At 47.9% G+C, this 15,042-nt stretch overlaps 1 protein-coding gene across 1 annotated transcript in view; it reads right to left on the reverse strand.

Annotated features, from left to right (window-relative positions):
- Slit3 (slit guidance ligand 3) overlaps positions 1 to 14,791 on the reverse strand; it is a 594,183-nt gene extending 579,392 nt beyond the window's left edge. Inside the window, exon 1 of the mRNA XM_021631471.2 lies at positions 14,174 to 14,791. Coding sequence (XP_021487146.1) covers positions 14,174 to 14,370 — 197 coding nt within the window. The 5' untranslated portion in view covers positions 14,371 to 14,791. The remainder of the gene's footprint in view (positions 1 to 14,173) is intronic.
- Between the last annotated feature and the right edge of the window lie 251 nt (positions 14,792 to 15,042).

The raw sequence follows: 15,042 nt of genomic DNA on the forward strand, positions 1-15,042 counted from the left end.
GCCAACCAGAGCTTTAATGCTGATAGCCACACTATATAACGAGCCCATGTTTCCATGTGGGCTTCTCCCACTGGTTCTGGACCAGTCTTTATTTTCTGGAATAGATTTGGTTCTTTTACTGCCGCCCCCAGCTTCCCAGATGGCAGTAGGTTTCTTGTGGTTCTGGGTGATCTTCCGTAAAGCCTAAATGCTGATATGAAAACAGGGGGAAATGTCTTGTGTTGGCAGATTTCAAGAATAGCCCTAATATCCTTCTGTTTACCTCTCTAAGACATATCCTTCAAGGTGGATTGAGTTTGTTAGGGAGTAGATGATCCTGAGATGTCCCCAAAGCTTAAAAATCTCCCCATTGAGGAAGAAAAGGAGTAGGGAGGAGTCTCTGTCAGAAATTCAGAGCATGTGAGCTGGTAAAAGATGGGAAGGAAACACAGACGCAGAAGATGGGGTGGGCGTGCTGCTCACAGCTATTACAAACCACGAGTCATACATTCTGATTTTTAAGGAAAAAACCTGTTATTTACTTACTTATTTTGAGACAGGTTCTCACTATGTGGCCCAGACTAGCCTGGAATTCAAGATCCCCGTGTCCCTGCCTCCCAAGTGCTGGGATGGAGGCCTGTGCAGCTATACCTGGTCATACTCTTTCATCCTAAAAGAACTGATAAGCACTCCAGAGAACAGCCCTCCAACACAAGCCAGGTGCACAAGCAGAGACTCCAAAAAGAAACTCTGTTTCTACATACAGGTTCTCAGCTCCTGTCCCCTGCAGCGATGCCTTTCCCTTGGCCTATCTAGCTCTTAACCAACCTGCCCAAAGAACCCATTCCAGTCCAAAGCTCAATCTCTTAACCTTCCCTGGGGAAATCTCCCGTTGCTTAGAAAAACCTCAGGGGGAAAAAAAAAAACAAAAACAGAATTGTCACCTCTGGGAAACTGTCCAGTGGTTAAGTTCCAGCAGGAGTGTGGGGGAGGATTGTATCTGCTCATGGCCTCAAATGGGAACTGTGCTGTGTGTCAGTGTTTATGAAAATACCTCTCAAATAAGGTCAGCGTTCTATGCAGTTAGTGCTAATAAAATGCAGAACCCGTGCTGTTTGCCAGCGAGCTGCAGAGACAATCTTGCAGAGACAATCTTTAATACTTTATCAGGTAGGATTGTCCTTAGATTAATACTTCCCCCATCACCCTTTCTAAATTCCACGTGCCCTGGTTTTTGTTTTTTATAATGTGTGGGATTTTCTGCCTTTCATAGACACCAACAGAAACAAGTGGCGCTTGCATTCACCAGTGATTCATGAAGACTTTGTGTAATATCTTTCATGGCTCAAGGCATGTCTCCCATCCCAGAAGTCCATCCACTCGACTAGCATGGAGCCTTTCCCTTCGTGTAGAGCAATTTTCATACGATGTTAAGGTGCCCTGAGAGAATGGTCTGATTACCTTATGTTAAATGACCCCTCAAATGGCTTTACCCTTCATCTACATCACAGTTTCAATATGAAGCACCCCACAAAAGGCCGGTAGGCTGAGGCCTTGGCTCCAGCTAGTGGTGCTATTCTGATAGCTTCTGGAAACTGTAGGGGGCGAGTTTGTTTCAGTTGGAGGAAGTTGTCATTAAGGTCTAGTCCTCACCGGGAATGCTATTCCAGGCGCCTTCCTCTCTCCCTGCCCATCTTCAGATGAACAGCCTCCTCCCTGACATGTTCTTGAACCATGACGTTCTGCCTCAGCACAGGACCAGAAATACCATGAGAAAGTGAACTCTCCGAAACTGCGAACCAAGGTCAGGTATCTGATAACAGGGGCGAGAAGAACTAATCTGATGCATTCCCTTATTCAGTCCTATTGTCTTGAACACCACCACTTAGGTACCATCTCGTAAGGCTGAAAGTCCTCTGTGCTCACCCAGGTGATGGATGGTGGGAAGACAATTTGCATTTATGAAAGATGTCTTTCGTGAAAGTGAAAAAGGATCTGTAGTTGATCTGGAAGACACTGGTGACTCCAAGGGAAGGGTTTAAGCCCTCTGAGTTCCCTACTGAGCAAAGAATCTGAGGTAGATTCCATCACCTTCCTAGCAGCAGTGGTTCTCAACCTGTGGGTCGTGACCCTTCTCAGGGGGGTCAAATGACTTTTTTCACAGAGGTTGCCTAAGACCATTGGAAAACACAGAAATTTACATTACAATTTATAACTGTAGCAAAATTTCAGTTTTGAAGTAGCAATAAAAATAATTTTATGGGTGAGGGTAACCACAACCTGAGTAGCTATATTAAAGGGTCTCAGCATCAGGAAGGTTGAGAACCACCGAGATACAGGATGTGCTGGTTCAAAACAGATACTGTGGGTGGATATAAATAAATAAATAAACACATTCGCATAGGGCTGAACATAAGAGACATTTGCACTGATCCGGGTTCACCTTGCCCTTGTATTGACCCCATTAGATAAGTACTGTCCCTACCATTCCCCAGGCTACTGATGAGGTGTCGGAGAGGCAGAAAGCACACCTGCAAGTTGGTACTGAAACAAAGATCCAATCTAGATCTTTCTACTTTTTTAGTGTTACATCTAAACTGTACTCCCTGTCCTTAGTATCACATAGAAGAGCCCCTTATGTGGAGTGATTTCTACCCATATTGCAGAGCTGAACAGAAAAGAAGCAAAAATAATAATAATAATAATCATGTGAGTGTTACATAGTCCAGGAATGCTCCAGTATATTTCAGATGACAGCTCTCCACTGGAACCATCATTCTTGTGATCCTCAATAACAGATTGTCCTGCCCCATTCCCTGCTTAGGGTGAAGGTGACCCAGGAAAATACCCTAATAATCCATCCTTATACAGCGCAGCTCTGCAGAACCCTACAAACTATTGTGGACGTGATCAAGGCCTTCATTGGGCCATGCAGATGAAGTTCAAGGTTCTTTCCAGAACAGAGCCTCGAGTTCATTGCAAACCTTCCAGCTCCTGTGAAGGGACAAACCACAAAGAACCTCCTGAAACCTAACCTCGGGACCTGGATCTTTGACAGCAGTATTACAGCAGTGGATGGGCAGCAGAGGACAAGAAGCCAAACTAGGAAGGTTAAGGCAGGACCAGGAGCAGGTCAGGCTTGTGGAGTGAAACTCCATGGTGAAAACATAGACAACAGATCTGACAAACTCCTGTAGACAGAGCTGAGTAAGGGCATACACTCATTCTAGAGGTCAGAAGAGCATGGATTGGGTATTTCTAGTAGCAGACAGGAGCTCATCAGCTGAAAAATTTTAATGGGAGACAAGCTGGGTGGTGAAACGTATTGGCAGACTTTCAGGAACCATAAGACACACTGCTGCCGAAGTGTAGGAAGAACCAAGAGTTAGAAATCCAGGCTGACGTCTCGGATGAAGGAAGAGGAGCCTGAGCCCGCATAAGCAGGGATGAGGCTTCAACAAATGAAGTCACTCTCTACCCCAGCCAGGACAGACCTCATGTACATGCTGTTCTGACTAGATCCCATGCCAATGGGCACCGCCCAGGGAGCACAGCTAGAAGAAAGGAAAAAGTAAGTTGCAGGCCGGCAGGACAGATCAGCGCAAAAAGGCCCCTGTTGCCTGGCCTAAGACCCCAAGTTCAATCCCTGGAATCCACACAGTGAAAGAAGAGAACCAACTCCCCTAGGTTCTCTTCTCACTCACACTCACCCCAAACAAATAAATGCACTTAAACAAACAAACAAACGAACAGGAAGTGGTACTGGGAAGGAATGCAAACTGTACTAAAATCCAATAATTGAGCACAAAAAACACTAGTTAATGAAGTTCTTTAGACCCTTTCTGGAGTTGTATACCCCTACTGTCCTGTAGATATGGTCTGAGTGCATTCTCCAAAGGTTCATGGGTGAGAGGCCCACTTCTGAGTGTGGCAATGCTGGGATGTAACAGGAGAGGACTTTAACTGCAAGTCAGTTAGGTCCTTGAGTACTGTCCTTGGATGGCATTGACGTAGATCTCATGGCACCTAGTTAGTTTCCATGAAAACAAACTAGTACCAAAAAAAAAGTGATCATGACCTCTCCATGCTTTGGTTTCTTGCTTCATAATGTGATCACTCCCTTTTACACATGTCCTCAATCACACGGACACTCACTACAATGTGACTCAGCCTCCTGGGCCCTCACATTAGATAGAAATGTGTTGTTTTGACTTTGAGCTTCCAAAGCTTTGTGCTCAATTCGTATCTTTTCTTTATACATCACCAGCCTCGCATGTGTGCTATAGCAATGAAAAAAATGGAATCCAAACTTTTTTTTTTAAGTCATAAACTGACCTTCTCACTCTCTGGGAATTTTATAGTTGTATTGACAAATACTATATTGATGTTCTTCCTAAGATTTGATTGATATCTTCTGGGCTAAGATCCCTAACAGATAAAAATTCCCAAGGAAGAGCTCCACTCATTCTACAGTGGGCTCAGGCCCATCTAACTGTGAACCTCAGTGACTCTGTACCTCTCTCCCATGCATAGCAAGGGAACTCTATTTATCTTTCAAGCTGTCATTCAAGTGTCACATTCTCCTCCAAACTGGACATGATGGCTCTCTCCCACCAGACATCCAGATCAGGCTATGCATCAAAATGTGCTCAGTGGAGCAAGTTTGATGCTATTGCTGCCACCACTGCCACCTCCTCTTCTTTCTCCCCTTTTGCTTTTCTCCTCTTCTTCCTCCTCCCCATCTTCCTCCTAGTTATTTTTTCAAAACAGTTGCAGGCCAGGAAGAACTTTCAGGATTGGGGAAGAAACAGCATGGCCACTGGTTATACTCGGCCCCTGATCACACTGCTTCTTTTGCTCCTAACTGGGGGTATTACTCCCAAATGTAGTTTTCTCATTTGTGAAGTGGGGACAGCATTACTACCTACCTAGGCGAATTGTTACAATGGTAAATTAGTTCATACAAGTAAAGTATGGGCTGGGGCTCAATAGTAGTAGCTCTTGTCCTAAGGATTACTGTTGTTACTTACAGAAGTTGGAGAGCCTAGATAGAGGCCACGGTTCTCCTTGATATCTCCTCCATAATAATTACACACACACACACACACACACACACACACACACACACACACCCCTCACATCCCATACTGGTAGAAGTTCTGGTACCATCCTAATATGAAGGGGATAAAGCTAAAGTCATGGCAGAAGGTTCCTTGAGAAGCCAGGAGTGTCATGGTTCTTCTATTGGTGTTGTCTAAAGGCATCTGTACTGAAAAGCTGGTTTCCAGCTGGTGGCACTATATTGAGAGGTTCTGGGCACCTCAGTGGGAGGGGCCCAGCTGGAGTAAGTAGGTCACTGGGGCTATCTATGTCTTGCTCTGCTCCCTTCCTACATGCCCTCTCTGTGTTTGGTGTCCACCATGATATAAGAGGCTCCACCATGCGTTCCCCCCCATGCTGTCCTGGCCCCTCTGAAATCATGAGCCAAGTTAATTTTACTTCCTGAAGATAATTTTCTCAGGCACTTGGCGGCAGCAACAATAACTAATTCACGAACTTAGTGGAAATTCAGCAAACTGAATAAAACATTAATTGGAAACTATTATAGGGAAATAAAAACCTCAACTTTGATGGGGGGGGGTTGATTTTGTTGAGACAGGGTCTTGTGAAGCCCAAGCTGAAAGTTATTTTTTTTTAATAGAATGGTTTTGAAGTTTGTATCTAAGGCTGGCCGTAAACTCACAATTCTCCTGCCTTTACCTCCCAAATGATGGAATTATAGATGCATGCTATCACACCCTGTAGACTTTGGTGATTTTATCCACCTTAGACAAAAAGAACAGGCCATGCATGTAATCCTACAACGCAGACACTTCTCAAAGGGCTGGAGAGTAGAACCAGGGATCAAAAGTACATTCTGCTCTTGCATATGACTTGAGTTTGGTTCCCAACATCCAATTAAGGTGGCTCATGACCACCCATAAATCCAGCCCTAAGGGATCAGATGCCTTCTCTGGGCTCCAAGAGCACCCGCACTTAGGTATGCAAACAATAGACCTGTTAAAAGACCTCCAAACAGCTGACAATGCTTCCACTAACTATAAAGACAAGTCAGATCCATGGGCATGCTCACTGAAGTGCCAGAGAAATAAAGAGTAGGAGGGGAGAGGGCAAACCAAGAGATTGATTTCCAAAGAAAAAACTCAAAAGGGAAAATGTTCCTGGAAATCTAGTGAAATGAAATCACTTGTCAAATTTTATTAGGATAATACACAAATAATAAGCTGGACATTAAAGTGCCTGTCTATAATCCCAGTGCTCAGGAAGCTGAGGCAGGAGGATTTGAGTGAGTCTGCTTTGAGCTACATGGAGAAACCCTATCTCTTAAAAGCAAGGGTCGTGGGTCAACTACTCAAATCTGGATAGCTAGTGACAAGAAAACATCAGGAAAGGCTGGGAACCTATGAGGGAAGCAGAAAATAAGACTGATCAGAATAAACCTTCTAGAGCTTTAAAATGCACCAAAGATCTAGGGAGAAAGCTCATTTCTATGCACATATGAGGTCTGAATTCAGACCACTATTCCTCACATAAAAAATCCAGTTGTGACAATGTGTGCCTGTCATCCCAACCTGCGGAGAAGGAGACAAGAGAAACCTTGGGGCTTGCTGGCAAGCCAGTCTAGCCCTGATGAGTGAGCTCTAGAGTCAGTGAAACCCTGCTTCGTCAAAAAAGCAGAGACTGGAGACAACTGATATCAACCTCTGGCCTCCACATGCAAATGCACACGTGTGTCCCCACCCACACTTACATACAGGCATACATACACATACACAAATGCACTTATGGAGCTCAGCCTGGTGGCTCATGCTTGTAATCTTGTAATCCTAACAACAGAGGCAGAAGGATCACAAGTTCAAGGGCAGCTGGACTGCATGGGATATTGTCAAAAGTCAAATAAATAACAGCCACAGCAACAACAAAATAAACCCACTGGTGGAAGGCAATTGTGGTAATAATTAGGGTGCTGAAAGTCTCCCTAATCTGAAAACCCAAAATCCAAATGTATCAAAATTCAAAACTTTCTAAGCAAAGACATGATTCAGTCCTACAAGTGAAAACTCCAGCCAAAGACTTTATGAACATATTGTGTGCAATGAGTATATAAGACATAAATGTACTTGGTGGTTATAGCTGCATCCCATCTCTAAAATTATTTATCTACCTATCTATCTATCTATCTATCTATCTATCTATCTATCTATCCATTGATCTATCATCAATCTATCTCTCCCTCTCCTCTCTCTTCTTCTCTGTGTTGCCCTCTCTTCTTCTCTCTGAATGTATATGCAAATATCTCAAAACCTGAAAATTTCAAAAATGAGAACCACTTTTGATTCCCAAGCATTTTGAACAACGGATATTCAACTTATACAGCCAATGAAAATCCCCAGAGAGCCAGGGATGGGTGCAGGGCCTGTGCCAAAGCCACATACAAAACCCTTGGAGTAATCACAAAGGTTTATGGAGAGAAACAGGATCCCAAGTAACTGGTGAAAAACACAACAGCAATTCGTAGTGTGAAAACCTGTCATTTAGATGACCAAAGATGACCCTAATCATCACCCCCTGTATAACAGCAATCTGTGGGAGCTAAGCTCAACCCCTCAGGAAGAAAAAGGTCTTGCTAGCCTTAGCTTATGGAGACCTGAGTTCCTCATCACAAGATATATGCAAGCCAGGGATGTAGGTTGGTTTTCCCCTGTGCTAGGCTGATGAAAGTTGTGTGGGAACTTCAACAGGGGACCTCTTGCAACCTTGCCAATCATTACTTTTCCAGAGCAGGCTTCCAGTGAGCATAAAGGAGTAGAGTCTGCAAGAATCACAGAAATAATAACGACAGGAAATGTTATGATGGGTTGTGCCATATTCCAGGATGTGGTTGTGAGTTAATCTAATACTCCCAGTGCCTAGTAAAGAAAGGGGTACTAAAGCAGAGCCTGGCAGTGCATGCATTTAATCCCAGCACCCAGTAGACAGAGGCAGGAGGAGGATCTTTGTGCATTGGAGGCTAGTTTTGTCTACCTAGTGAGTTTTAGGCCAGCCAGGGTTACACAGTGAGGCACTATCTCAAGAGAGAGAGACAGAGACAGGGAGGTAAAGAGAAAGGGAAAGGGAGGTGGAAAGAGAGGGAGATGAAAGGAGAAGAGAGGAGAGAGAGAGGGAGGGAAAGAGAGAAGGAGAATAATATTCCCATTTTGTAACCCAGAAAACTGGTGTCATCTAGCTTGCAAGTGACAGAGTCAAGACCTAGCTTTGTCTGCTTCTGGAGTTCACGTCTTTGCCCATCAGCTTTCCCACCTCCAATCTGCCCAGTTTTGAAGATTTTCAATCATACCCCTTGGTCATTTCTTCCTGGGGAACCACTATATCAAACACGGTAAATGCCAGCAAAACCATGAAGACCACAGGATGGGGGAGATGTATATATAGCCTTCTGGCAGTCTGGCAGCCAGCAACAGCAGTTATAAAAGACAGTTGTAGTCTGCAGGACACAGAGCAGAAGGTGCCTGCCATGAGCCTCTGCCTGAGCAAGGCTGACGTCCATGGTGAATCAGGGAGAGCCACAGAGCGTCTCTGCACCCATCTCTTTCAGAACCAATGTGATCTCTGTGTGGGTCCTCCCCACTTTGATTTTCCTTTTTTTTTCTCAGCATTTCTTAAGAAAAATAAATGGTTAAAACCATCTTACACAGTGAGAGTGACATGTGCTAGTAAATACAGCTGTTTTCAAGTAAAAGCAGTATGGGAGGCAGACACCAGGAATCAGAAAAAAAGGGGTGTTTAGAGAAAGATGGAAGGACATTGAACACAGAAAGTCAGGACCAAGAATTCCCCCATGAAGCTCCAACCTACCCCTCCTCTAAATAAAGAAATAAAATACATTCTTTATTTAAACAAAGCACAGAGCAGTATGCCAACGAAAAAGATAGAAACCACCCCAACCATAATTCCTTCTGTCTGGAACAGAGGCCAACCTGGGCTCAGCTGCTAGTGCAGGATGGAGAGACAGAAGCAAAGAGAAGGAGATCAAGCAAGAGTGTGTCGGGCACAGCCTGCAGCCCGCGTGCAGGCAGCGATGAGCCTGCCTCCACGGGGCTTTGTGTTGGAACAAAATTTAAAATGAACATCTTAAGCCATCCAGCTGGACAGAGACCGAGATGAGCAAACGGAAACGCAGCCATAACATTACAAGTTTGTGGAGGGCTCCTATGTGCCAGGTAGTGTTAAGTACTTCCTGGACACGATCTCTTTAATCCTTCCAAAAGGGAACGGGTATTATACATACTTTACAGCTGGATAAATTGCAGTTGGGTAAACAATCACAGCCATGATAATGAGTGAACAATATGGCAGGCGCCGTGCAGAGCACATTATGTGATTGCCTCGGGCTGCGTGCACAACATTCCCGCATGACGTGACTATCATCCTCGCATCCCTGCGTGACAGGTGTGGAAGTGAAGTACAAAAGGGATTAAACACGCAGCAGTCCAGAGCGGCACAGCATCAGCAGAGGCGCAGGGGCGACCACGCATGCCACAGAACAGGACTCCAAACCCAAGGTTCAGGTCCAAAGCCGCCAGAGCCCAAAGCACTGTGGAGTGCTCTAAAGCCTTCTTGCTCATCAGTTTAGGCAAAAAAATTCTTTGGTCCTCGCCCACCCTTCATTTTCACTTTTCCGGATGTGGTGTGGAGGGGGCGAGGGGGGTTGCGAATTCAGACAATAGAACTACAGAGAAACAGAACAACAATGGTAGTGGGGTTGGAGAGCAGAAGAGAAAACCCAGATGACTGGCAAAAAACAAAACTTAATAATGACCCTACAAATACACATCAATTAATGCCAGAAGAGCAGCAATCAAAAACCACAGAGAGCTCAGGATGCCACTGATGAGTCCCTGATTAGAAAGTCCTGTGGCAGAAGTAGTCAGGCTCTCTGGCTCACCCTACTGGCATGTGCACAGTAGGAGTGTTGCAATGTTGCTAAGCAATGCCTGGCAAGCAGACTGCTGAGTGGATCATGCAGTAAGAGTCCTGGGGGAGCTCTAGGAAGGCAATACTTCTAGTTCATGAAATTCAAATTTTAGGTAGCAGTATCTCATGTAATGGGTTACCAGGAGGTAGCCCTCAGCCACCCGTCAAAATGCAAGTCTGTAACAGCCAATCTTGCCTTCGTGTTTCTCAGGCTCATAAGCCTTTCACATGACGATGGCCTAGGCACAGAGGAAGGGTATTACAACAGCTCCCCAGTGAACTGCAGATTACATAAGGAAAAGCAAAAAAAAAAAAAAAAAAGAGTACACTAGAACCCTACTTTTAAGACTAGGAAACCCAGAGAGGTACAGCGATCTGTTCAAAGCTGTATAGTACCCTGGAGGAAGGCATCCTCCCTGCTCGGTAGGTGATCCAGGTCAGCCTTGTGCTTCTCTGAAAGGTTTCATCACCAGGGTTGGTCCAGAGAGACCTCATAACCTGCCAGATTGTCCCTGGTCCTCTGAGCTGGCCCTGAGGGCTGGGACACCGAAATGCTGGGCCTGGCTGTTGAACATCTTGGAAAGTCTCCCACTTGACCTCTGGACCTCTGTGGTCAAGTGAGGGAAAGCCTATGACACGGTGTCGGTTTTTATTGGACCCAACCACCGGCAAAGCTTGCTGTCATCTGGAGTGATGGGGAAAATTAAGTTACCACATTCTCACGTTTCAGACTCTCGCCCGCTCTCCTTCGCAAACAGGAAATGTTTATTTAAATACAGCAGTTTCCAGCATGTTCTGGAGCCAAGTGGAAAAAGCAAAGATGTCCACTCTTGCTCCCGCCGCCACCACCTAGCTGTGGGTTAGAGGTGGGCCTCCGCCTGCCTCAGGGCAGGACTGGGAGAAGGGGCCCCACATGAGGCCTCATTTTCATCCAGGCTGAGGCTGTGGTTGGAGAAGAATTACATCTGTGGGTTCCTTTTGTACTCAGAAGGGCAAACGCAACATCTGTTTACCCTGCACTCCCTGGTAAATGTTTTGTCTCAAGCGCCGCCATTCACTTCCTCTCCTCCCAGGGCCTCTGTCTTTGCTGCTTGGATAATAAATGACACCGAATTCTCCCCTCCGTTTATTTAGCTTACTTGTGGGTGTCACCTCCTCCTCTAGGAGGGGAAAAATTGTCAGTAGTTTATAAAAGACAGAGGGTTTCCTTTTCTGGGTGATGTGCTGACATTATGGGGAAGAACTTGGAACACAGACAATCCCCAACTCTGATAGTGACTTAATGATGAACAATTCAGACCCCATTCCTAGTCTGAAGCCAAGTCCAAATGGGGACTACATCCTTCCCACTCAGGCTGTCCTTAATGTCATGTAAAGGAAACACACACACACACACACACACACACACAGAGAGAGAGAGAGAGAGAGAGAGAGAGAGAGCCTTCACAAAAGGCTTTCTGGAAGACTGAAACAGAAATGGAGAATGGGGAAAAGCACTGCTTCTTTGTTTTAAAACACAATTTCACCAACAGTCTGGGATCAGAAACCAGACTGTTGGAAGGTCATGAGCATCTAATGACTCTGGCTGATAAAAATCAGTGTCCCATAACTAAAGGACCCCTGGAGGATTTAAAGAGTTCATCAAAAAAGGTTCCCACTTTGGACCCTTGCCCACATCCTTAAAGCTCAAGTGCTAGGTTTCCCTTGTGTATGCAGTGATTTTATGGACAGGGACAGGAATGCTATAGACACTTCAGGCAATGTTTACTGAATGGCGGGGAGAGGGGTGACAAATTTGAAATCCTTAGCATGATGTGTGTGAACAGTACTCTATTGTCCTGTCTGAGTCTGACAGACGGGATGGGTGCTGACAGGCTGTTGGTGGGCTGCGTTTAAACCTGACGTGGCCCTGACCCTGCTTGCTCTTAACTGGCTAGCTCCAGTCCTAGAAAGGAGGTGAGGGTTCAGCCTTGGCAGCTCTGTCACTTAAAGCCAAAGGCCTTACCAGTGACCAAAGCTGCACCAGATAACCACAGACATGTCAGAGCAGAGCCTTCTTTGACCATGCCTGGTGGTGACCATGCCTGTAGCAAGGCCCCCCAACCCCCAGGATTGCCTAGATTCAGGTCTTTATCTATTGTCTCCAGCTCCAGACCAGAAGAAAGTACTAAGTTCCCAAGGTCTCCAGGGGAAGTGGCTGCTAGCACACTGACTACAGGTTTTGGCAGCTTCCCACTAAGCAGAAGAGAGGGGCCCACTCTCCTGACCTTCCCGGACTGACAGCATGACTCTGACTATGAGAAATAGTTTCATGACCCCAAGTGAGAGAGTTGATGCTAAAGCAAAATGAATGATGGCATTCATCAAAAGCAGAGGCAATCAGGTCCTACTCCAAGACCCACGCCCCGCCGGACCCTCCCAGGACAGTCTGTTCAGAGATCTTGGCCCAAAGTGACTCTGGTTCCAAGGAGTCTGCAGAGCAGTTGAAGTCCTGAGCTCAGAAGCCTCAACTGGTTACGTGACCATGAATACATGACAAGATGGAACAAGGCAAAGTAATGAGTATTGCCTATGTAAGGAATAGGACTGCTGGGAGGTTCAAGGAAGTCCCCGGTATACACAAAATGCCTCCGGGGAGACACCTACTAAACATAAGCACGCTTTACCATCTCACTAACTCAGCTGTAGCATTCCTGTGAGAAGCAGGGGAACTTGCTTTAAACATACCTAAAAATACCATTTAAATGAGATTTTTCACAAGTCGGGTCTAATACATAACCTCAGTGAAGGTGTGGCTGCCCGGGTTCCAGCCCTCTTCTGGTCGCCTATTTGCCCTATTATTTTGGGCAGGTCAGTTTGCATTTCTGATCCCAGTTTTCTGGTGTTAATGATGATTCAGAGCCAGCACTTTACAAACAACAAACAAAGGAAAACACCCGGAATAAGAGAGGCATTTCTAGGAAGTCTCTGCCTAGACAGCCACGAAGAGGAAAGGGAAGAGAAGAGAGGAGGTGAGGTGATAACCGGGCGGCCAGCTAGGGCAACTCAGCTTTCCTAGTCTCTCCTAACCTGAAGTAGGCAGGACTGCCTGAGGAAGACCCTTGTGCCTACCCCTTAAGGCAGGCTGGGAAGACAGCAACTGGGCAGTGCAATGGGCGTTATTCTGACTAGGGCAAACCCTCACCCACTCCTAGCTCCCTCCACCATGGCTCCATGCTCCCTCACCCCGCCCCCAACTGTGGACTAAAAGGAGCCCACCCCCGGAGTCCAAACTTTGAATTTGGTCTTGAGGATCAAAATGATAAATCTTTCCAAAACGCTGACATAAGAAAAGTAAATATTTGGTTGCACAATTGGGGTTAAAACGAGGGTCAATCCACCCCACTCTCCAAGAGCCTCTCCGCTAGCTGCCAACCCCAGGATCCGAGGCTGAGTGTGGTTTGTAAGATTATAGCGCTAGGTCTCATTTAAAGGGCTGTCAGCATTTCCATTCTCCGGCCCGTTTGGGGAGGCATTTATAACCCAGCCATAAAAAATTCACCCGGGCTGCAACTTGGCATCCCCAACTCTGCGCTCCAGGCAGGGAGGGTGTTGAGAGCACCCACTCGAAATCCGTCTGGTTCTTCAGAAGTTAAGACCTTCACGTACACACGCAACTTTCCTTGCAAGGACAGTCAAACAGAAGCTGGCCGTTCTGATCTCCAAGCGGGTCACAGTTATTTTTAGGGGGGAGGGGGACTCTTTCAGGTCTGTGCAATAGAGACTGCCCATCTTCGTCTAGCTTGCTCCCTCGTCGCCCCCTCTTTAAGAAGCAAGGACCATGGATCCCCTCACACCCAACCCCAAACCTGGAGACCACTATGCTCTCCCTCTCTCCTTGCTTGCCTTCTGCCAGCTTTCTTCTGAGCTGTCAGCGGATGAGCTCCTGGAGCCCTCAACCAGAACACACTACCGGGTGCTCACCGAGGGTGAACTCGGACACTTCTCTCCACACCTGCCCAAAGCCACGCCACCCCCAACTTAGCGAGTGCGTCTGATGGCGGAGGGGAGTACAGAGGTTGTCCCCCAGCGCGCGGGAGAGGAGGGAAGGACCTGGCGCCCTGAGGGCGACAGTGGAGGAACGGGGTGGGTGGCCTGCGCGGGCGGGGTGGGTACTCACAGGCGCTCTGCGTTGCGGGGAATGCCCCGGGGAACGGCGCGCAGGCCCAGCCCGTGGCAGTCCACGCTAGCGGCGGAGCAGGTACACTTGGTGGGGCAGGCGGCAGCGGGGGGTCCGCTCAGGACGCTCGCCAGCGCCAAGGCCAGCGCCAGGCGGGCGCGCACGGCGGCGCCGGCCCAGGTCCGCCCGGGGGCCATGGTGTACAAGCGCCCGCGCCCAGAGGAGGCTGCCTGGAGCGGCGGGACTCGAGAAGCCCGAGGAGGCGCGCGGGCGGCCTGGGGGGCGGGCGGCGGAGTTGGCGCGGAGGAGGGGCGGGCGCGGCGCTCAGGCGCACGGGGCGCGGGCGGAACAGGGCGCGCCGGGCGGCGGCGGCAGCAGCTCCATCCGTGGGGCTGGCGCTGCCCCGCTGCGCATCACTCACGGCGCCCAGGTACCTAGCGCCCTCGGGTCTCTCCGGGTCGCCGGCAGAGGTGCGGGCTCGGTCTGGGTCCTGGACTGAGCGCCTAGGAGCACGGTGCCCGGTGAAGTCCGGCTCGGGGCTGGGCTCCGGAGCACGGCCGCGGCAGGGGCACGGGGTGGCCGGGAGAGCTGGCCTGCGCTCGCTCTCTCCATTCACTGAGCAGGGCAGACACCGGAGACGCGGGGCCCGGCCCTCCCGTCCCCCTCCCAAAACACCAGCTCTGCCTCCCATTGGCTGCGCTGAGCGTCACGTCGACTAAGTTGGGAACTTTGCTGGAGCAACCAAGATCCTGAAGGGAGGAGGCGGCAGGGGAGCTAGAAGAACCCAACTGAGAAGGAAAGGGACTTCGCCAGCCAGGCCTCAGGAAGGAAGCATTGAAATTCATCCATTCTTGGGAGCCAGGGACTGA

Source organism: Meriones unguiculatus, chromosome 11 (genome assembly GCF_030254825.1).
Source record: "Meriones unguiculatus strain TT.TT164.6M chromosome 11, Bangor_MerUng_6.1, whole genome shotgun sequence".
Lineage (NCBI taxonomy): Eukaryota > Metazoa > Chordata > Mammalia > Rodentia > Muridae > Meriones > Meriones unguiculatus.